Source organism: Pleurodeles waltl, chromosome 5 (assembly GCF_031143425.1).
Source record: "Pleurodeles waltl isolate 20211129_DDA chromosome 5, aPleWal1.hap1.20221129, whole genome shotgun sequence".
Lineage (NCBI taxonomy): Eukaryota > Metazoa > Chordata > Amphibia > Caudata > Salamandridae > Pleurodeles > Pleurodeles waltl.
The window spans coordinates 1,775,804,068-1,775,828,796 of record NC_090444.1 but is presented as its reverse complement, the minus strand read 5'-3'; the positions used below and the strand labels follow the sequence as shown (position 1 = coordinate 1,775,828,796).

General features: G+C 45.4%; 1 protein-coding gene across 3 annotated transcripts in view; it reads left to right on the top strand.

Annotated features, from left to right (window-relative positions):
- BABAM2 (BRISC and BRCA1 A complex member 2) overlaps window positions 1–24,729 on the top strand; it is a 795,977-nt gene that overhangs the window by 114,692 nt on the left and 656,556 nt on the right. For all 3 annotated transcript variants that reach the window (XM_069236219.1, XM_069236221.1, XM_069236218.1), the window contains exon 5: window positions 16,577–16,771. In XM_069236219.1, coding sequence (XP_069092320.1) covers window positions 16,577–16,771 — 195 coding nt within the window. The remainder of the gene's footprint in view (window positions 1–16,576; window positions 16,772–24,729) is intronic.

Here is a 24,729-nt window from a genome sequence, read left to right as displayed (position 1 = left end):
ACAACTACTTACTATAAGGATGACATTGGTAACAAGCATTGGCAAAGCCAATATGTTTCACCCATGCTAGCGCTATTGGCTTTGGTAATGTGTTTTAGCCATTATGTACACCAGGGTGGCTGCTGCTCAGCATGGCTAACGGTTAGTGGTGGCGAGTGGTGTGGGATGGAGTACACTGGTGTGGGGTAGATTTGGGTAAAGTGCAATGGGGTAGATTGAGGTAGACTGGAGTGAGATAGATTGGTGGAGAGTGGGGTGGGGGTACAGTGTGTTTGAATGGAGTGGGGAGATTGGAATAGATTGGAGTAGGGTGAAGTGGGATAGATTGGAATGTGGGAGTTGGCTAGATTGGAATGGGTAGACTGAATTGAGGTGGACTGGGTAGATTGGGTTGGAGTGGGGTAGACTTGAGTGGAGTAAATTGAGGTAGATTAGAGTGGGGTAAATTGTAGTAAAGTATATAGGCGTGAGGTAGATTGGCGTGGAGTGGGATAGATTGGAGAGGAGTAGAGTGAGGTAGATTGGGCGGACTATGGCAGGGTTGATCAGAAAGGAGTGGGGGTAGATTGGAGTAGTTTAGAGTGGGGTAGATTGGTATAGAGTGGAGTGTGGCAGATTGGGGCAGAGTGGGGTATATTGGAATGGTGTGGGGTAGATTGGGGTGGAGTAGATTAAAGTGGGATGGAGTGGGGTAGACTGGGATAGATTGGAGTGGAGTAGTTTGGGGTAGATTAGAGTGGGGTAGATTGAAGTGGGGTAGATCACAGTAGAGTGGAGTGGGATATATTGGCGTACATTGGAGTGCAGTGTGGTAGAATGGAGTGGGGGTAGATTGCAGTGGAGTGGGGGTAGATTACAGTGGAGTGGGGGTAGATTACAGTGGAGTGGGGGTAGATTACAGTGGAGTGAGGTAGATTGGAGTGGGGTAGACTTGCGTGGGTAGAATGGAGTGGGGTACAGTGGAGTGGAGTAGATTGGAGTGAGATGAGAGGGTAGTTTGGAGTGGAGTAGATTGGAGTGGAGTTGGATAGAGTGGTGTGGGGTAGACTGGGGTGGGGTAGATTGGGATAGGGTGGTTTAAATTGGTGTGGACTAGATTGGGGTAGATTGGAGAGGGGTAGTTTGGGGTGGAGTGGATTAGGGTAGATTAAAGTGGGATTAGGTGAATACGGGTGCAGTGGATTAGATTGAGCTGGAGTAGTACAGATTTTGGTGGCATGTGGTAGGTTGGAATTAAGTCGAGTGAGGTAGATGGGGTACAGTGGGATGGTGTGTGGTAGATTGGGGTGAAGTGGAGTTGGATAGATTGGATGGATTGGAGTGGGTAGATTGAAGTAGGATCGATTGGAGTGGAGTTGATAAATTGGAAAGGAGCTGAGATTGGAGTGGAGTGAGTGGGGAAGAGTGAAGTGGAGTTGGGGTAAACTGGAGTTTGGTAGATTGGAATGGGGTAGATTGGAGTGGAGTGGGATAGAGGGCTAAAGTGGGTGAGTAGATTGCAGTGGGTTGGATTTGGGTGAATTGTGGTTGACTTGGGTCGAGTGGGATCGATCGAAGTGGAGTTGTTGGGGTAGATTGGATTGGGGTGGAGTAGACTGGAGTAGAGGGAATTGGGGTGGAGTGGGTTACATTGGAGTGGAGTGGGGTTGAATCGAGTGGGGTAGATTGGGTGTATAGGAGTGTGGGAGAGTGGAGTCTATTTGGATATACTGTGGTGGGGTAGATTGGAGTGAAGTGGGTTGTGGTGAAGTGGGGTAGACTAGAGTGGAGTGGATTAGATTAGAGTGGAAAGGAGTTGGATAGATTGCAGTGGAGTGGGGCAAAGTGTACAGGGGTGGATTGGAGTGGACTAGGATAGATTTGAGAGTGGTGGGGTGGATTTGGGTATATTGGACTGGGGTGGATTGGGGTAGTCTGGTAGGCTTCGCCCTAAAAATGTGTGAAGTTGTGTGGAATGTGACCCAGGTGAACACTGCTACACACACGCAGAAGTGAAATGATGCGCAAGAGTGGTCCTTTGCAGAGGAGCTGTATATGTTTTAAAGCTGCACTGACCCTAATGCAGCAGATGAAATAAACAGCAGAGGGAGCTGTTCAGAAAAACTCGATTCTCTCCAGGTATGGTGTGTCCATAGCCTTAGGCAAAGGTAATGGTTATATAGAAAGGATGATATTAAACTAGGTTTATGAAAACAACTAGCTGAGAGTGTCACTGTACTTGTGGTATGGCGCTGTTCTTCCACTGAGCACTACATACTATATTATGTTTGTTTTTTATTCATTTAAAATGTAAGAAAAGTGTTTTAAAAATGAGCTGTACAATGAGAGATTCAGCTCGTCGCCCGCATGTGACGTGAGCACATTTCGTCCTTTAAATGCTCCGCTTCGGAACAACGCTAACCCTCCCACTGCTCTCAACAGGTGAGTAAAGGAATCAAGACACTTTTAAACGTCATAAGTGATAGCTAAATAAAACTTTCCAGAGCCTTCAGTTCGCCTTTTAACTGGGTGGCACATGGCATTTGAACTACAAGTAATTAATGGCATTGCCTGAAATTCAGACCAGCTGTATTTTACCAGCATGAAAAATGTCCTACATGTTGTAACAGAAGGTTTCACTTCTGTTAAGGACATAGAGGCGAGAATCTTCTATGCACTGCTCTGTTCCTTTTCCTGCAGCCTTTAGAGCTCAACTTTAAATCACCATGTATCCAAAAAACGCCATTTCCCAGAATGCAACAGCACCAAGTACCAATCACAAGGCACAGTGCTAACTATATTGTCCCCGTTGCCTTTTCTTCTTGCGTCCAGCTTTTGAACCTGGGATTGACATTATTCTAGTTTTTGGTCAGCACCTCCTGCAACAAAAGGGATCAATGTAAAACTCACAAACAACAAAACAAAAGATTTACTCCCTGCCAATCAATATTATTCCGTTGGATGTGCTCATTAAATCATGGATAGACGAGGAAGAGAGTTCTCACCTCCGCGTCCTTAATAGAAGTACGCTCTGGTTGTTATTTGTGACTGCAGATTTGTCACCAATAGAGTATCCGCCAGAGTGGATCCTGAGAATCCTTCAGCAGCGGTCCTGTGCCGAGGGCCCCATAGTGACTCTGAACAGCCACGGTCCCTGTGTGCTGACATCTGTTCCTTCCTTTCTGCGCCTTCTGACGTGGATCTGGAGCTCAGCTCCCAACTTTGCCAGACTTCTGATAACTCCTAAATCTTTTAAAACGTGCTAGGGAACGATGCCCCCACTGAAAATTACAGGACTCAAGCCATGTCAAGATTATGGAAAGATGGACTTGCGCAAGGTGTGCCTGTAGTGCTGGGGCTCCAGGCATGACTCTGAGTCATGCGACAAGTGTGCCTTTAAGCGCTCCAAGGCAACGCAGGACCAGGAGGTTAAACTCAGGGTCACCGAACAGAAGAGGTTGTCTCTATTTCCTCCTCCAAGTTACAGGCCTGGTTGCTGTCTTGGTCCCAAGGCCGACTCCATTAAAAATCCACTTCCCAGTCCAAGGTTTCCCATACGTTTAATTTGAAGTCTAGACACAAGTCCAAAAAAAGCAAAAAATTCTAGTGGGACTTGCCCCCATCCTGCCACTTGAACACTAGCAAGATAGTGTGAGAGCATAGTGATACAGATAGCGCCCTGGGTCTGAACCAATCCAGATGATCCTGGCATGCCCCCGAACTCCCCAAGCCGAAGTCCTCCCTCCAGCAAGCAGCAGCCTTTGAAAAGGCAATTGTGCAGCCCTTTGGTGGTGTGTCTGCTCCCTCTAGCTTCAGACCTGGACCAAGTCATTCTTATTGCCCCAACCTGGGCCAGGCGAGTGTGTGACGCATTGCTCCTGAGTGGGAGCATTAGTCCTTCGTTCAGCTTCCACTTCAGGTGGACGTTGCGTCTCAGCAGCAGAGAAGGGACCTGCATTCGAGGTTCCACAACCTACATCTCAATGGATGTAGATTGAGCAGCAGCAACTAAATGTGCTTAACTGGCCGACTGAGGTGTTTGATGTCATTGCTTCAGCCAGACAGTGAAGCCAATCTACATGGGGCACTGAGACAAAGTTGTTATCTGGTGTGGTGTCTAAAACTCTGAGCCCTCACAAGTCAAACTTTCTGATGTTCTTTTGTTTGTTTTTTCGTTAGCCCAGTAAGGCTTTGCGGTAGATGCTGTGAAAGATTGTTTGTGGGCACTTTCAGCCTTTCTGTGTTTACCTACCCAACCTTCTTTGTTTAAAGTCTCAGGTTATAATGCATTTAAAAAAAGGTTTTACTCACGTGTTTCCTGTCAAGTCTTTATCACGCCTCTATGGGATCTGAACTTGATATTGACATCTCTAATGTGTGCTTGCTTTCATTCTATGCACAGGTATCACCAGAAACCAAAGATGGGTAACTTGTTCTTCCTTTGTAATACTCATAAAATTTTTCATTCTATGTCAAGAGTGCAGGCGCTGATTTACGTTTAAAGCTTCTTCAGTACCAGAAAAGCCAAACCCATCACAGTCTCAAAAATAAAACTTTAAGGTAGAATTTGTCAATCAGTGTGCTCTTTTGATAATCTCTTCCACTCTGCTGCTCAAGGAAAAATCTTCGGATTCTTTAGCCCCTCTTGCAGAGTGGGCCTTAAAGCAGGAAATATCAGTTCTAGACTTGGCCATGACTCATCGAACCCAACTGGCAATAACTAAAGAGAACTTTACCCTGAAAGATTTCCTGATTGACATCAGGAGCTGTGCAGCCCGCCGGGTGTACTTTAGCCATCAGGGACTCCTGTACTCCCTAAGACTTCACCACAGAAAGCTTGGAGAATCACAAAAGGCAGGCTAGGACATAATCCAAGTGTTAGACTGGGTCCATCTGGCAGTTGTTACCATTACCACAACTGGGGTACAAATGCCACTGGACAAATCCAGTCCTTAAAAGCTAAACCTTCTAACAATATACGAGACACAGCAACAAGTCACCTTTACTGAAAGCTACTGTCTGAAAGTAACTTGTAGGAACCCAAATTGACGTTCCAAAGTTGTGAGTGTTTGACCGGCTGATTCCCTGCAGCAGTTTGTGCGCAATGGATGTTCAGCAACCATGGATCCCTGCATGGTAAGGTGTGTGCTGTAACTACTGAAGAGATCGCATTAATAGACCTAAAAGCCTAGCCTGGCTGAAAAAAACAAAATCATGACTTAAGCAAGTTCGTCCCTATCCAGACTCCAACTAGACCACCATTCCCAGACAGACCTCTATTTTTTAGTTGAAACCAGGACAGGAAGTTTAGATGAACATTTCAGTCTGTTCCAAAAGCCCTGGGATTGACCACCTACCCCATGCTATCAAGCTCAGGGTCTTGCCCATAACTAACTGATATGACTGCCCTAGAAAGACCATCAGTTGTGGCTGAGAGAGTCCCAGGACAGTTCCATTAGCACTGGAAACAAGAGCACTCAGCTCCAGAGCAGAGTAGCTAGGATTACCTACACATTATGCCTTGTCACATGACGCACTACTCTCAGAATCATAGAGAAGGAGTTAAAGCTATAGTTGCAGACTCCCGCACAATTCTGGAGGAACGCATCGACCGCCAGAGCCTCTGGTTCTCACCTCCTGCTTAAATACTTTTGCAGCTGACGCATCAGGTTAGAGACAAACCAATCCACCTCACATGGGCCTCACCTAAACAATGCCTTGAAGACCCGGGGTGTAGGCATCCAGATGCTAGAATCCTTCACATGGATCAAGTTTCAGTTCATCACTACATTCTTTGCCCAGAATGTACTCTTCTACCTTTGGCATGCAGTTGTCCAGGCAAAACTGCCAAAAACCTTTATCAAGCTCTGTGTGTAGTTTGAACCTGGCCTTCCTGGGCGGTTGAAGTACCTTACTGCAGAGGCGGCACCCATTCTCAAAAATACCCAGCAGGTGAACTGATCATACGTGAAGCATTTCACTACAAAAGACCCCACTTGCAATTCCAGACAATTTGTGTGCAAGTTCAGTGTGTCGGCAGACCACTTTACTTCTGTAGCGACGTCTTTGCATCTAGTCCCCCTCCCCCTCTGACTGGCATCTGACTATAATAAGGATTGGATCTGTCCTGAGTATTTGCCCTGCCTTTTCAGGCTTTCATGTAATCCAGCCACCACTGGAGCTCTGTGTTGGCTTCCTCAGTCGGGGAGAACAATTAAAAGTACCTCACGGTTTCCGCAGCTGAACGGCCCTCAACCTCTGACCGGCTCAGTAAGGGACCTGTGATGATAGGCTGAACTGAAAAGGATAATGGTCCCACCATCCTGATTAGGTTGTATTATGGGATGTGGCTGAAAGCAAGGACCTTGAGCTCAAAAATATATCCTGTTACTGAAATTGCAGGAATTGAAGTAGGCTCCGAAGATCAGCATCTTTATATAGGCATCTTGGAATCAATCTGAGCATCCAGTCGTTAGGAGATGAGGGCGCCCCTCAGGAGAGGAATCCTGTCCATTTTGAAATGGCATGAACTAACCACTTGTTAAATTCATTGAGACTGATTACAGGACAGAGCTCTTACAATAGCTCCTTTGTCATTAAGGTGCAACCTGTGCATCCATTAGAGTGCATCTTTCTTGAGAAAGACAAGAAACGGTGTGAACCCCCAGTGCTTTGGTTTGCCATAAAACTAAATGAAAACCTTTCATGGTCTGAAAACCCATGCGTCCTAGATTTTACGTGGGCCAAGCTGTAACAAAGCCTTCCCTCAGATCTGAGTAGGTAAAATGGATAGGCCATATGTGAGGGACCTTCGGGCATTAACTGTTCCCCTAAATCCTCTGTGTGCTTCTCTATCATAGCAACATCTTGTGGGGAAGAAACCTCCAATTCTTTACTGGTCCTGGAATTACCACCTCTGTTGAAGTATCAGTTCTTCTGGGAGCCATGAAAAACCTTTCCATCCAGGCAAGTGCTCCCTGCTTTGACCAGCCCCTATAAACAGTTTGAACCCAAAGTCTATTTTGATAGTAGTCTGTGCCTTATTCAACAGCATAATCCTGAGACAAACTAGTTGAGTTCCTTCAAAAAATGGCTGACCAAAGAGGCACCCTTCCAACAACAGACTGGCCATGGAAGAGGCCAGTGCTGCCAGATTAGGGTCTACCTTAATTTGGAAGGAGTCTCTGTGCTCGGCCGAGAGAGAGCAGTTGGCATTGTCCAAGAACCAGTTTGCTTTCTTTACCCTCCCCCGACAGGATCTCATATTGAATCATATTGTAGCAGACCATGGCCTCCTTGAGCATACTGATACATATTGAGGATCTTTGTGAAGGGCCCTGAGGTATAGAAACTTTTTTTGGTTGGCTTCCTCAGACTTGTCAATACTCTTCAACAAACTTTGACTGTAATGTCAGCTTCTGGTGATTTCTGGCATTGGCATCACTATGCCCACCACTGAGGCTTCTAAATTCTGCCGGCCACATACAGAGACACCTTATCAATTGGCCCCAATTTAGAAGACTTACAGCTCCAGCATATCCAAACCACAATCAGGGTCCCCATCTGCTTCAGATAATGGGACCACTGAGCGTGTACGAGTCCCTCAATGGGTGGCTGGGTCTCGGTCCTTTTTCAAAGCCTCGAAGTTGTTAAAATATTGTTTCTCAAATGGGCCCGTATATGGGACCATTGCATTCTTTTCATCAGCTTCTGACAGGAGAGTAATAGAGGTGAGCAACATGCGGTCCTTAGGGAGGCGTCTCTGAGCCTTTCAACTGACTGATATGATCTATTTTCCTCTGTGACTTGTACGATGTGCTGTTGTGCCCTCAAACTCCTGTGGTTCATTGGTCCCAGGGATATTGGAAAGACCCTCCCCTACTCTAGAGATTCTTGGTTGCGTGCCACAAAAAATTAAAAGCTGCCTTCCCAGGAGCTGCAGGGCTTCCTCCACTGCCCTCTTGACAGAGGAGTCAATGATCTCAAGGTGGTCCCTTATTGAGAAAAAATCCTTTTCCTCATGTCTTCCTATAGCTTGGCTCTGACTTTCATCTAGTGAGTAAAACGTGCTTACCAGTACCTGGGCTACTTCCCAACATAGAAACCCTTGTTAGTTTTGTAGGGCTGGAACCTCTCAATGCCCACTCCCACTGTTTTCCTTTTTTTATATTCTAACTACACCGCTCACTGAAGCAGACCCCTCCGGGTGTCATGGGAGGACTGCGGAAAGCTGTCAGTGGCGAGAGGGCTGAAAGACAGTAAACACTATACTAGGCTGGATGCGCTGCTCACAAGGTCCTCAAACCTAGCAAAGCCGGTCTTGCTTCTGTTCTATGTATCTGCCACCGAGCTGGGGTGTGCCGCAGACCCAGCACAGTGTTTCTCTAGCTCTGCTAGGGAGGAAGAACTCCTGGAGCTGCAATCTTGTGCAGCTGCTGCCCACGCGTTTAGAAGACCTGCACCACTCGGCTGCACAAGTAGATCCACCGCCACATGCCCAGAAAACACACCACCCTGGTGGTACCACCTGGGAACTTTTTTGGGTGGGGGGTGTACAAGGCATGATTAAAATCCTGCACAAATACACAATAGGTACAGGCAACTCTCAAATTTAATTTAATGGAATTGAGCCAAATGATCAATCCCTCTTGGACCTATCTTGCTTTTGCACAGAATCTGTGGAGTGCTTAGGTACTCAGCCTAAGACCACGACCAGTGCTGCAGCTGACCCCGGTAGTCCTATTTGGTCTCAGTTTTTGCAAACATTACGATCTACTGTTCTGGCTTTAAATTATCACTCTGACAAATTGGATGTGCAGGTTGATTTGTTGAACTCATTAGCCACATATGTGGTGGGGATTGACTGCAAATTAGATAATTGAAATCCGTTTATTGTTAGAGCACAAGCAAATACTAATCTGGTCCAACCGGCCTGTTGCTGCTCTCTGATCATAGAAAGCCTGTCATCTCTCCCAACCTGTTTAAGCTCAGTTCTGTCAGAAATTAAGAGGTCTTCATTTTGGTCAGAACAACCAGTATCATTGGTAAATGTGATCCATCAATCCGAACTGGCACAGAAAAAAATTAAAACTCAGGATGATTACTTCCTTCCTGTCAAGAGCTTAAAAAGTATGAAGCCGAACCATCATGAAGCTGTTGGAGTGTTTGATCAAGATATCCCTGTCAGCACAGATTGTCAAACGACTCCCCTCCTGTTTTGCTTCACTAATGGCCGAGCTGAAACACTTATGCACTGACAGAAATATCTGGAATGCACTTCTTAGTCCAAAGAAGACATTTATTATTTCACTACGCAAGGTTCCTAATAGGAGATTAGCATGCCGAAAGCACACGTTAAAAAATGGTCACAGCAGTGAAATGAAAGAATGTACAAATGATTCTCCACTGCAATATAAACAGCAAATATATGTATCTATATTATAATGCAAAGCAAATAATGAATTAAAAAATATGCATCACTGTGAGAAAAGGCCATCACTCCTTCATCTCCCTCCTATTCAGCACTAGATCCCAGAATCGATTGAGGAGAGAGAGATATCACTTATCCTCACGGGAAGGATGGCACACTCTAGTGTCCTGGATGTGCCTGAGATCTGCGAACGCTCTCTGTTCCCAGTCCATCTGGTCTCGGCCTCTTATACTTTGAACAAACAAGAAAGGAAAAGTCTAGAACCTCCCTCTCCCTACAGAAGTTTATTTATAAAAAAAAAATGCTGATTGCTTTAGGCCTGCTTTGAAAATTAAATTTCGGGACTTGGCCACAATCCCAAGGTGCCAATTCAAAACAAGACCGTCCCTGCCGTCTGAGTACATTCTTATCAGCCTAAGCCCTTGGTGGGAAAAAACACGAAGAATAAAAACATGAGCACAGTACAACGTGGAAAACTACTTGCAGCTTTTAATGTGGCAGTGGCTAATGCCAAAATAAAGTCAATATGCAAAATGAAGCTGGTGGTCACTAATGTGACAGTGTAGTGCTAGGCTAAGTGCAAAGTGGAGTCAGTGGTCAAAACTCACATAGCATTACACCTCCCCAAAGTAAATTAATTCTCTAAGGATAAGATCCCTCACACTGATCGGTTGGAACTGAGGCATGACGGATTTATAGGTGATTTATATGTGACTCTAGGCTGGTGGGTCGGACTTATCAAAGAGACCACCAGCCCTCAAACAATGATCCTCCCTGAGTGCTCAACTACAAAGTTAATTTTCAATCCTGAATATCACTCGAGAGGTGCCCATGACATACTGAACAGGGGGAACATTTTAAGATTACTTAAGGCTATCCCTGAGTTGGGTGGCATAGGATCCGGCGATATCGTCTCTATTGAATTTCTTCCTCCAAAGGCAACTCAGACTGTGGAAGCTACTGTGGTAACACTAGTCTCTGTTGTCCTCGTGCAGTCAGTTTTGGCCAGAGAAGATATATTTTATTTATGGGGCATCACGATTAGCCCCTTAAAGACCCCTCATTGCTGTCTGATCCAATAAGCCGAAAAGCCCCCTATGGGTCGAACCCATATTAAATTCTGAAAGGTGCCCAGGGCAGTTCCATCTCACACAATAGCCCAGGAAATATTGAAGCTGGTAATTTTATGGGGATAAACTGGGGCTGGTTGCCCACAGTCTTAATCCATCGGCGTCCGAATGAATTTCCCTGGAGGCACCCCTAAGGCCTAGGTATGAATCTCTGGCTTTATGTTCTTGGAACATTAGCCCCGTTTCTCAGAAGTTACACTCTGCAGACTTATTTTTGTTCCTAAATTGTCATGAAATCATTGCTCTGGAGGAAACCTGGGTAGAGGCAACTTGTATGCTGCCAGGGTACCTAGAATATTGGAAAGCTGCCTTCAGAGAGTATAAAAGTGGTAGACCCTGGGGTGGGTTATCTATGTATGTTGCTGTTAAATTAAAGGGGCAAATTACGCTGATTACCTTGGAGGAGACCTGGGTACAAGGTATTAAGATCAGTAACTGGAGATTGCAGCAAACTCTCTTCTTGATAAATGTTTACATCAATCCAGGGGCAAAGGAAAAAAGGTGGAAGCTGAACTGTTTGATTCAAGTATTGGGTGACCTAGTTAGTGATCAGCCCCATGTTGACTGTTTGGTACGGGGGATTTTAAAACAAATCTGTTCCAAGACTCTACCAAGGTCCTTGAGGGGCCCAATCTTTGCAATCATTTGTTGGTGCCTGAACAGTCCAAACCAAGGGGATGCCCTTACAGCTCCTTGGGTGAACGTATGGTGTTACAATTAAACAGCATGGGATATAAAGTATTGAACGGGTTTCTGCCGCAAAACATTCCACTGGATTGGATGAGATCGGATGGGTTGACACGTTCCTTCTTGGTCATCATTATTTGTAATGTGGAAATGTTCCCTTTCATTGAAAAATGTCTAATATCCCCTTAGGCTAAGAGTGACAATCGTCCCCAGACTATTGTAATAAAATCCAGCCTCCAACATCACGTGGGCTGTCAGTGGCAGAGCATGTATTGATACTCTAAAGAGTATAAAATGGATCCTCACCATTAGTGATGCAGTAATGGCTAAATGTGTTAAATATCTAGACTCTGACAAGGCTGGCAAAATGTCTCCAATTAAGTTATGGACTAGACACATCTCCAGTCTATGGTTAAGGTTTCTTCAACCAGTTAGTAATCCTATTTCAACCACACAGTTCAAACTTTCGAGGGAGATACAGGGATTTAAAAAAGCTCATAATAAAGCTGCTGGGGCAACCCGTAAGAGTCCAGATTCAAATGTTTTATTGAGTTTATTGAGGCTTACAGGAAGGCCATCTACGAGGAAAAACTGAAACATTCCAACCTTTTCTGGTTAAAGCTTGTCTGTGCCAGCGAAGACTCAAATTCAAGAAAATTTTGGTCCCTAATTAATGAATCAGCAAAGGGGGTATGGCAGTTTTAGGATCTCGGCCAGCCATTTTTCTGTAAGTAGCTTGAAGACCATTTGCTGGGTAAGGCAGCGCAGTCTCATTGTAGTATCGTCCAACCTTTCGCACATACCCCGGAGCCTTTGCATTGTCATTCTGAAGCCTTGAGTCCCTCTTCGTATCGTCTTCGCCGTATTATATCCAGGGCAAAATTAGATGAAGCACCAGGCCCTAATGGCCTCCCACAAGTACTTTTTAAGCTCAATACAACCTTTTGGGCAGACCGGCTCACAAACCTCTTTGACTATTGTGTGAAGTCCTCCAGAATCCCTGAGTCATGGCGTGGTGCTATAATCCATCGATTGCACAAAGGCGGCTCAAGGTTGGACCCAGGCAATTACAGACTTATAGCATTACTTGACAATGAGGCTAAATATTATGCTAGTCTCCTGTTAGAGCTGTTGGGCTGAGTTGAAGGGGTTCATTCCAATATGTCAAACAGGGTTTATTGCTGGATCTGGTACATTGACCAATTTAATAGCTCTATCTGTTCTGGACAAGGTAGTGTTATCAGGCTTTGTGCTGCATTGCTGCTCTGTGGACTTTAAGGCAGCGTTTGATCGGGTCCCTAGGGGGATTTTGTGAGCCAAATTACACAAATGGAGAATATCACCTGTGCTCTTGGGATCAATAATTGAGTTGCATACAGACACCTGGGTCTGCATTAAATTGGGAGACAGCCACTCCCTTTTGAGGAAAATCCCCACATTTCGTGGTGTGAAGCAGGGGTGTGTGCTTGCTCCCTTGCTTTTCAATCTTTTTATTGTGGCTCTGTCAATTCTGCTCGACACTATTAATTGCCATCGCCCCAAGATTGGTGTCCTACGGATCAGCCACTTGCTCTATGCTGGCGATCTGGCAATACTTAGCCATACAAGGGTTGGCCTACACTGGCTGCTTAATCGGTTATCATTCCACATAGCTTCCAATAATTTGGAAGTAAATTTGTTAAACACAAAGGCGGTCTGTTTCGGTAAAAAAGGCTTTCAGGTGGTAACTGGCATTATAACAGTAATATAATCATTTCAGACCAAAGTTATAAGTATTTAGGGATGCATATTGATGCCAGGGGCAGCTTTGTGAAACAGAGAAAAGAGGTCGAAGAAAAGCATTGACCTTGCAGGTCTCTCTCTCGAAATTATTTAAATCTCTTAGTGGGGCAAGTTCGTCATCAATGCTGGAAGTCATGAGAGCAACGATCATACCCTCCTTGACTTATGCCCAGCACGTTTTGCTGGGTAGAGACAGTTCCATGCTGAATAACTTGGTTACTAAGATTTACAAGAGGGTTTTTTGTCGGCCGAAATTATCGTCCCTTGCCCCGGTTTGGCTTGAATTTTGCCTCCTAGATCAGCAGGCAGCTGGTGCTGGTGCCATTCTGAAATTGTCTCATAAGTTACGCAGAGCAAAAAAGGGCACTTTGGAGTCATTGTTATGGCTTGAAAATAGTTCCAGTGAGGCAAAAAGGTCATACTCTTGTATTTTGGATGATTGTAGGCGGTTACTGAGAGTAGAGGATCTTTGGACTGACAATCCATCTCAAGTTACTGTTTAAAATCGGTATCAAAAAGAGTGGAGTTATAGTCCTTTCACTCAGCTAGAGCCCTCCTTGCCGAACGTAACCATGCTTGGGCCAAATATCTTTCATGCACTTATGGTATTCATCTGATGGAGAAATTCATGGCTCTTAGGTTGGGAGACTGGGCTTTTTTTTAAGCATCTTCCCAACTGGCGACAGCCAACGGATGGCGTAATTTGCAGGGGCTGTGGCAGCTGGGAGGAGTCCTTTGAGCATGTGGTATGTTTGTGCCCAGCACTGTTGAAGGAGTGTAGATCCCTACTGTGGGATAATTGGAACGAATTGGGGGTTCACTCCTGTCGGCAGGCCATAATTGTGTCTCTGGATCCTGATAACACAGTGTTGAATGTCTCACTGACAAAATTTATTTTTTGCATTAATTTGGTTCACTAGGGGCACTGCGAGCAGCGTATAATGGCTTAAGCCCCCCTGGTCTTTATAGGGCAATGTGATAATGTTGGATTTTTGCAAGGTATATGGGTTTTAGATTTTTATTCTTGTTTGACCTATTGATGCAAGTGGTTTTTTCCTCTCTTCTGGGAGAGGGAATATGGAAAGCACATAAGCACTGTAAGGATTCATTTAGTAACCATTATGTGTGTTAGGTTGTGAATGTTTAACTTTCTTTTGGGAGTTGGAACATGACAGGCACCCAAGCATTTTCAATACGTATGTAGTCATTTTAGCAACCAATATGTGCAGTACGTCTTATGTTTTTTACTGTTTGAATTGTGTAGTTTGGATTTTACGTCACCATCGAATTGTACCCTCCTGATATAAATGTACAGCCATTCAGCGTTGGTGAATTCTTTGCTGCTCCCAAGCATATGTAATTAATGTAATCAAGCCTTTATCGTGATCATATTGTTGATATTAGTGCTGTGTTTTAATGGCAATATGGGGCTCTCAAACAGTGCGCACCTTATGAAGTGGGTGCCTGTGTTGTTTTAACTGATTGATATTGGTTTTAAACTGTAATGGATTTTAATATCTTTACAGTAAACTGTGTGCAGTATCAGCGTGCCCTTAATTGCCCTGTTCTGGTCTGCAGTGTGGGTGGTCTGCTATGAACAAATCCAGTGGCATGGCTTCCAATCCCTCGGCTTCACTATATAGCAAACACAAATAACCTAACAATTCACTGATGACAGGTGGATCACCACCTCCCTGGCACCTGCGAAACAATGCCTCCTCCTGCCAAGTTTGAAGAGGAGCTGAACACACAATTGTCGATGCTGTTTAGCAAAAATGATGCACATGGCATTGTAGCGCCCTTTCATCTACAACCTGTAAGACCACCTTCATGTATCTGACTGCATTTGGGAAACATTTAGCCTAGTCCTAGGAGATGCTTAACATAGCCCTCATTGCTTTAGCTGACTAGCGACACTGGGCCAAATGCCAAATGTATTTTCATTGGTAACCAATGTTTACAGCTGAAAATACCTCACTTACTCCTGTCAGGAAATTACAAAGGGATTCCTGTTAGGTGTAAATGGATTAACCACTGAAGACCTCTCAGCCACGAGTTCAGAGAGATCTGCAATTATAAGTCCTATGCTAGGAGTGGGAAGTGGATGTAAAAAGCCGTGGTTTGCCTTGTGCATGTTTTGGTATTCACACACTTCATTCTAGCCCTTCGGCACCTTGGGAATGGCCAGGGAAGCAGGGACTTGAGTAGCTCCTAATCCAGCATGAGAATGGGAAAGGCTCTACCCTGGATTTGCTGGAGGTGCAAGGGAAGGGCTTTCTTCACAGGGAAACATAGTTTTTGCACAATTGGCTGCCCTTCCAGCTGCGCGAAATAGCAGGCGATAGAGAACTTTACAGGCAGCCTTAAAGGAAGTTACATGACAGATTCAATAACATACCTGGATTTTAGGCACCTGTTTTGTGTATGGCAAAAGAAAGTGTAAAAGTACATCCAGGGGGTGCCGTAAAACTCCATCCATCCGTTTACACTTTTCTACGTGTATTGAGTCCCCTCTCATCAGCTGATGATTCACGAAGTCCCCGAATAAGAAAACATGGACTTCTATTCACTTATGTACTGTTCAGTCGTTCGTTTTCCCTTTATTAGCTCTGACAGTTTTTTTAATTTGCAGGTCTCTGCTTCTCTTCCCTCTGACACCCATCTATGTCTGCATTATGCTAGTTACAGTGGTTGCAATATACTGGTCACAATTTGCGACCAGTATTTTTGCGATCTGTGTGGTATTTTGCAAACGGACCAATGTTTTAATATGTGGGTTGGTAATGTCCATGTGACCGCTACATACTCTTAAAAAAAGTTTTCGTAAACATTTCCAAAGGGGAAGGACCCCTTCCAGTTTGTGAATGGGCTACCACAACTTTTGTGTAGTCATAAAGTATTAATGTTTTGCGACTGGATTTCGGTCAGAAAACATTCACACATCCCATTCTGTATCTCTGTTGGATAGGGACGCACTAAACATGCCCCCTTCCAAATACCGATTTGTTATGTAGTTGCAAACCAAAATTACGATTCAATTACATGTTACTGAATCGCAGTTTGTGTTTTGTACAAACCCAAAGGCCATTTTGCAGCCGTAAGCCGCCCAATTTTGCAAATTGACCATTTTGCAACTACAAAAGCCCATAGAAAATTTGGCCCCAGGTTTTTTGTTCCATCATCTACCATGACTCACATTGTACGATAGGTTGATATTTTCCCCTTTTCAGTTGATTACTCCTTTACTTAAATTTTAGTTGCATTAGGCATCGTCTTGTTTCCTTTAGTGTACCTTGATTGTTTTTCAAGAAAAATCATTACAAAACTGCCGGAGTAAAATTTTGTTTTTTTTCATTACTGCTGTATGGTCAATGAGATAGATTTTTATGGATATCTAATGCTTTGTTTTTATTTTGTTTGTCAGTGTAACTGTAATGATGCATTTTTTCATACGTATGCTTCATGTATGCAGTGTGAAGCTCAGTCTTTTTGCTACTCCTGATAAAATAAAATACAATAAATATAAATACAGCCGTGCTTCTCATACTCACCCCTTTTTCATATTTAGAATCTGTCATCCTGGAATCCCCAGGACCCCGAATGCCTCTTGCTGGTTGTGAAAGAGCTAGTTCAACAGTACCATGAGTACCAGTGCAGCCGGCTGCGTGAGAGCTCCCGTCTCATGTTTGAGTACCAGACTCTAGTCGAAGAACCTCAGTATGGAGAGAACATGGAGGTCTACGCGGGCAAAAAGAATAACTGGGTAAGCTCCTTCAAGATTGGTCTTAGTATGTCCCATGAATGTTAAATAATCTATAATAACCTTTAATTCAGATCTAAGAGGGAAAGGCCAGCTCACTTCATGGATAATTGTTAAACTTTATGTAAGTTCACTAGAAAATGAAGTTACATGTCACCGGGTGCAGTTTGCCAAATTTCACCTCTTCTAATTGTATATGACATTTGAAGTTATAGGTTTTCGTTATACTTCATTCAGGTTGCATTTGTGTAAAGGTCCAAATCTTGTCAATATCCAGACTTTGTGCCCGCTGTAACGTGCTTCCCTGACAAGTCTGTTTGCCCTTTTAAGCTTTTTCAAGGCTTACTTATGCATAACAAAAGCAAAATAGTGCACTATATCTTTGCAAATATTTTTGCTCCTTATAGTAAATTGTTTTAAAAAGTTGTCTGTTAGGGGGGCATGGCTAGAACGGGCTTGGAGCAAGATATGTCTTTGGGTAGCTCCAGCCTCCAGCAAGAAACCCGTTGCTATCCACCGCACTGGTGCCATGGCGGACCCTGAAATGGAACAGTGGCTTGCCCCAGGACGAAACTGACACATCTCTGCCGGGGCACAGCTGCAGCACCAGCTGTTCTGTGACCCAGCTGATGCAGCGTGGCCATCTTGGGTGTCTTGTTCCCTCATCGCGGCTTACCTGCAGCGGAGCACTGAGCTTATCACAGAGGCAGGTGTCGACCCTGAACACCAGACCTGGGGAGCGCGACCCACTTGCTGAGTGCGATCCCCCCTGTGCTGCCTCTGGGTGCTGGGGTGACTCCGGCGTGGTCTGCAGCGCCGACCACGAGGGATGAAAAACTGTGCAGCCTTCCGGAGAGGTGAGCAGAGCGATCCCTGGACCTGGCAAGCTGCTCCTTATGTGCCCGCATTACAGTGAAGCGTCTCTCCCCCCTTCTATCTGCCGAAACTGACTGTGCGATTCCAGGACCAGGAAAGCGACCAGAGCCCCTTGCTGGCCAAATAGCGGCCCCCTGGAGGCCCTGCCAAGGTTACATAGAACTCTGAAAGAACTCTGCCCCCCCATCCTGAACACAGACTGGGGCGCAAGCAGGCACTGGCGACTGTGCTGCGCAGGAGGAAGTGCGCCCATGACCTGCAGGACTGATTAAGTTTGGAGGTGCTCTACTCCTGAATGGCAGCAGGTAGGGGTGCTGAGAAGGCCTAAGGCCCGGAGGAGGGGCCTGTTGGAGAGATTGCCAGGTTGACCACGCTGGTAGCTTCTGAGTGCCCACTGGGCACCCGCGAAACACCTGGCCCCAACTGCTGGCACTGGGGGACTGGACACAGCTGGGTATCCCCGGTCTCCTGTGGCCCAGAGCACCGATCTCTACACTGTGTGCACCGTGCCGGCCCTCCTCTGCTCCTGCACAGGCCTTTACCGACAATCACAGCTACACCCAAAGCGGTTCTCCTGTGCCTTCATGCACTGTGGACCACAACTTCAATTGGACAAGAGGCGAGGACCTATCTTCCGGCTCGGTTCGGTACTCTTAACCCACACACACCTCAGTGGCGGATCACCTGCTACTATGCTAGCCTTTTGTGCAGGAGGAGTGTGCGTTGTGCTGGAGAAACCAACACCAAATCCTCACAATGGAGTGCTCCCCCACACGCCTCAAGACGCTGGTGGTAGACTACACCAGAAAACTGACTGAGGACTACTTGGAGGTAGCAGGGAGACTCTGCTCCAGCCACAGGAGCCCTGTGCTGCACCTCAATCCTCTCTCGAACTATGCAACCCACTAAGGCCCTCATTACAACTTCAGCGGTCTTACAAAAAGGCCGCTGAAGCTGCGGGCACCACTATACCGCCAGTGCTGGCGGGCGGTATTTGTGGCTCCCTATTATGACTTTTTCGCTGGGCCAGCGGACGGAAACAGTGTTTCCGTCCGCTGGCCCAGCGGAAAAGTCACATCAACATTGAAGCCGGCTCATAATAGAGCCGGCGACAATGTTGATGTGCAGCGGGTGCTGCAGCACCCGTCGCGCATTTCACTGCCCAAAATTTGGGCAGTAAAATGCCTGATGGGGCTGTGCCTGGGGGCCCCTGCACTGCCCATGCCAAGTGCATGGGCAGTGCAGGGGCCCCCCAGGGGCACCCCGAGTCCCCCTTACTGCCAGCCACACCGCCATGGACAGGCTGCCGCTGCCCTGGGGATTATGACCGCCTGGCGGTCAGTTGCAGGGGCCGGCGGTATGGCCATGGCTAATGCGACACGGTCATAATATACTGGGGGAACACCACCAGCATGTTGGCCGCCAGGGTCATAATGAGGCCCTAAGTCTACTAAGGAGGCTGCAATGACCTCCGTATGAGCCAAGCCACCCGGGACAGCTATGGAGCAGAAAGATCAACCTCAGAGACAGGCAGAGGCCACATCTCCCTCCACCCCTATTCTGCAGGATTACATGAACCTGTTCCTCCAAGAAATCCAATCCGAGCTTGGCATTCTCAAAACGGATCTCAAGACATGTATCTGAGACGTTCAGAGAGAGGTGACTGAAATTGGTGGCTGAGTTGACAACCTAGAGCGCATGGTAGATGCCAGGTCAGAAGACCAAGAAATGGTATGGCAGGGCTCCGGGTGGCATCAGCCTTGGGTTGACCAAATGCAGCTCCTGACATCTTGACTCACGTCTATTTCTTCACGAAAAAAGAGGGTATCCTCTGGGCAGTGAGGACGATAGCTGACCCACACCATCTAACTGTATCATGGCCTCTCGTCTACCACCCTGTGGTGAAGGAGGGAGTTCAAGCCTGTCACTGATAAATTGCGTGCAATGGACATCAAATATAAATGGGGGCACCAATTTGTACTGCTCTTTGATTGGGAGGGCAGGCGGTACTCGCTTCTCTCCCTGACTGAGGCAAAACGACTGCTAGGTCTTCCCACTACAGATAAGGATAACCCCCTACCCCCACGCCTGAAGATCCCTCCAGAGACACTCACCTGGACCACTGCCCAAACACCCCCACCAGGATAAGTGTTTGGCTACAACAAAGACTCAAGAGGCAAAGCAGGATATTATCCAGCACCTCTGCAGTATGGACAAAAACACTTCACCTGCACTTTCTACCGCCAGCTGCATTTAAAAAAAGCGACACATCTCTGGATGATTGCCATTACTTATTAAGGCACTACTGATCAACGGTACCTACGTTTGTAGTGGCGTTGGCGTTTGGGGGCTCGGCGAGGCTCCCCCTGGAACCTTCCAGTGATGCAACTACAACACTGTCTGTTGGCCGGGCCCCTGTGTCCCCTACTCTGGTGAGATGCAGGTGCCTCAGTGCTAATCTCAGAGGGTGACGACCACACAACTTGGGCCCTGTTGTCCCCCAATTGCACTTGGATTTTCTCTAACCGTTTTACTTTTCAGGTCCGTAATTGCTCCTATGGGTCATGATGGTCATAGACAGTTAACCCAAGCAGTCCTATCGCTTGTTACTTTGTATGGGTCATTTGCATTCTTAACAGGGCCCAGGGCCTGAAATATGAATGTGGTTTCCTTACACACATATCCTAATGTATATAACTGAAGGTGCTAAGTTTCATTTACTTAATATTTGGGGCCTTAATTCCCGAAATAAGCGTAAACAGGTTTGGGGATACATCTTACACCACAACCCTGATGTCATATTTCTTCAAGAAACCCATCTTTGTTGGGTGGACATGCATAGATTGGCCTACTCACAATACCGCATACGTCACTGGGCTTACACCGACTCGAAAACACTGGGAGTGGGTATACTCTATAAATCACGATTTGGTCCACATATCACCGAGGTACTAAGGGGATTGGGAGGGATGGTTCCTGACGCTCGACCTGCTCAGTGGGAATCACCAGTTTACTTTGCTCATCATTTACACCCCCAACAATGCTCAAGATGCTTATAGATGCTTATATCTGCTGCACTCTAAGGGACCAGCTGGAAGGGGCCAGGGGAGACATCATAGTTGGGGGGGGATGTTCAGCTTGGTGTGGGATCCTGCATTGGATAGATGCACATCCATGTATTAGGGCATGGAGCCATGTCGGCACAGCTGAAATGGGAATTATTGGACTTAGGCCTTACCAATTTCTGACGTTACAAGTACCCTGATTCCCATTACTATTCTTTTTAGTCCCACATACTCCCAAATGAACTGCATCTTTGTGACACACACTCTCCTCCACGCCCTTGATAGTGCTGAGATATTAGACATTTCCATCTCAGATCATGCCCACATTGAGCTTACGTGGCTCCCCACTGGTACCTCAGTGGGCAATGAACCCCCCTGGTTTCTAACCCTGTGGCTTCTCCACGACCCTGTAGACGTGGCAGAGATCCGTAAAGGGATCACCAACTATTTAATCACAACACGGAGCAGGATGTGTACCTTCACACATTGTGAGATGGCTTCAAGACTACCAGTCGGGGGGTGATCTCCTTGGTGGCCATTGCGAGAGGCAGGGAGACATGGGTGGTGGAAACTAACTTGACTGCCAAGGTTAAAAACCTGAAGCGGCAGGATAAACAAACCACACACGGTGGAACAAGAGACAGCTGGCCATACTGAGAGGCCAATTACGGTCGAACAGAGCTGGGCGATTGCGAAATGCAACAACTGATGGGAATTCCATGTTTACGGCCCTCTACAACTGCGAAGACGTTCCGCAGGCACACATTGATGCCTACTTGGCCTGCAAATGGGCACCACTTCCACCCCTTCACAGTGAACAACTCCCTTTACCTCTGCCCACCCCAAGACCTTACATCACCCTTGTCTTCCTTTACCTCTAGCCACCCGAGCCCTCAAGTCACTCTGCCCTTCCTTTACCTCTACCCACCCCAAGCCCTTACAGCACCCTTGTCTTCCTTTATCTCTAGCCACCCCGAGCGCTCAAGTCACCCTGCCCTTCCTTTACCCCTACCCACCCGAGCCCTTTACTTCTAACCATCGGAACCATGAAATCAACCTCACCTCCCTTTACCAAGTCACTGTCACCTCACTTTACCTCTAAACACTCCTGAGTCGTCCTCAAATCACCCTCACTTCCCTTTACCTCTACAGACTTGAGCCCTCAAGTCACACTCACCTCCCTCTGTCTACCCACCCCTGAACCCCCAAGTCACCCTCACCTCCCTTTACCACTCTCACTCTGAACTCTCAAGTCACCCTCACCTCCATTTATTTCTGCCCATCCCTAAACCCTTAAATAATTTTTTAATAACATAAAAAAGTATGTTATTTAAAAAAGAAAATACCTACCTGCATGGTAAAGTACTACGGATTTAAGGCAAAAATACTTACCTGTGTGATCCTAACCTGCGTGTAAAGACTGTGTGGTAAAGGCCCCGCGTGGTAAAGGCTGTGCAGTTGCTAGCGCAGGTGTTTTAATAAAAATTATTAATGAGTGTTTATGTATTTTGAATAATAAGTTTATGAAGAAAATAAAATAACATAGAGAAATAATGCACGCATTTGAAAATGTGATCACGAAGAATGGCCACCAATGTTAACGAAATGTACTAATCAATGATTTAATATTATGAAATGTTGAATATATGTTAGACTAATGTAGTAATATGTCATATTAAGGGTTATGAATTAAGCTTTAGCTTTATTAATTGTAGGCCTTAACTTAGCAAGTGTCTTGGCCTACTTGTCAGGCCTCGTTTAAAAGCTGTATTTCTTAGCGTTTAATAAATGGCTGTCCAAAGGAGTTAAACTGTGAATTTCTATTGTATTGTTTAAATGTGCTCGTAGCTGAAGCTTGCTTCTCATGAGAACCGACTGCTAGAAGATGATGTTCCTGCTAATGCAACATTTTATGTGTAATGTGTATGAGACTGACTTTCCCAGGACAAGAACAATGAAGATACTGACTAGAGTAGAAGCTGCAACAATATTGTTACCTGACAAGCCGGATGATGAGGACATTGCAAGACAAACCAATCAACGACATGTGAAAGGAGTAATATTAGAATTCATAGATTTGGGAATTTAGTTTTATTGGACGTAGTGTGAACATATGATTAACTGACCAATAGGGATTTTGGAGGTAGTTTAGGTAACCTTGACTTAACAACAGTTCACTGGGAGAAGACAGCCCATTGCCCATTTTCTTCCTGACCGAGAGGTTACTGCTTTCTTATGCGTCTTGATAAGAGACGTGCTTAACTTTATTGCTTAGAGACTTTGCCTTTCCTGAATTTTGATGCTGAATCCTGATGCCTGGCTAATCGACTGATGTTCTGAGGACGAAGACTGATTCTGTTTTACTAATCCATACTGAGGATAAGTATAACCTAAACTGTGATTATTATGTATATTTGCTTTTTCTTTCTAGGTACCAACTGCGCTGTTTTGATAGAGCCATAGTTACATGTTTTTCCAAATTTGTGTTACTAAATTGTTTTGCATGAAGCCCAACATGCTGATGCTAATCTGATATTAGTTAAGGATTCCCACTAATTCATTATAACAGGGACTAATGCTTGGTGAATTTCTCTGCTAAACCTCATGTACATAATTACATTGACGCAGTTGACTTTGCTATTGATTTGCACCATAACCTTAGAACGTGTTGTTGTTCAAACTTTGATTAGATTACGTTTTTTCCGCCGCTTTGGACAACCAGTATTGTTTTTGGATGTGTTTAATGTGATTTTGAGATTAATTTACATTACCTTAGTAATGTTAATATAGGAAAATAAACATTCGAAACTTTTACTAAAAGTTGTGGTTATTCCTGACTGAAAGGTCATGGTGCGTGACAATTCCTGACTCCATTGATTATTGATGTTGTTGATGACTAATGATTATTGATTATTGTGTAATGATTATTGACTATGTACTGGAGCTACCGTAGGAACATCTTAATTGTGAGTCAAAAGGTTCATCGACCTATCCGCGTCCGCTTGTAAGTTTACTTATTAAGGTCAGACGTGCTAACAGAGATTGTAGCAGAGGAGGGTTTGTCTCCTTAAAAGCTTACTGTAGAGTCCAGTATAGAATGATAGACGAACAGAGACGGTAAGAGAGACTGATGGTTCGTTCCTTAAGAGCTTATCATAGACGTCCAGTATAGAATAATAGACAAACAGAGACGGTAAGACAGACTGATGGTTTGTCTCTTTAAGAGGTCGCCATTGATGTCCGGTACAAAGTGATAGGTGTTAACAGAGAATAATAGTAGGATTGAAGGTCCCAGAGGTGGTAGCAGAATTCCTTATTATCGATATCTGGATTTTGTTTTTCAGTGATGATAATTGGAGAGAAAAAGATGTTCCCTTAAGTCCAGAAATTACTTTCCAAGATCCTGGATCTTGCTAATGGTTGTTTGACGATGTTCCCGGTGTTCTAGTGACAGGGTGAATGAAATAGGTTGCGCTTGCACAGCTATGCAAATCGCAGAGGAATTGTGAGGGTTGTAAGGGTTTTAGGGAGTTTGCGCACTCCAAATGAAGTTGTAGTAGGAGTGTGCGTACTCCGAAGTGTGAGAGTAGGGAAGTCGTCAAACTTTACGAGTGTGGCGCTTTGTGCTAAAAAATTGTCCATGTGGTTGTTGATGTATGGACCCTGCGTGGTCTAAGACTCTGGAGTATATTGAAAAGTGTATGAGACACTTGGTTTTATGTTGTAATCTGCCTGGTTTAGTAGGTTGATCGGGCGTGGTCAACAAGTCAGAGTGTGAGTTCAAGTGAGTGAAAGAAACTTTCGACTGAGATTTGGCGAGTCCTATGTGCACCAGGACAGACCCATTGATCAGCTGAGAGTAACATTTTCTGGTCAAATTTTGCTTGCGAATCTGGGAGACTGAGAAAAAAGGAGTAGCTTTTAAGTGTGGGAAGAGCCATCCGTGAAAAATCCGTAAGGTTTCTGAAGCAATTGCGTTACCTTTCCTGTAGTAAACCAGCAGATTTGTTTTTGGTTTTT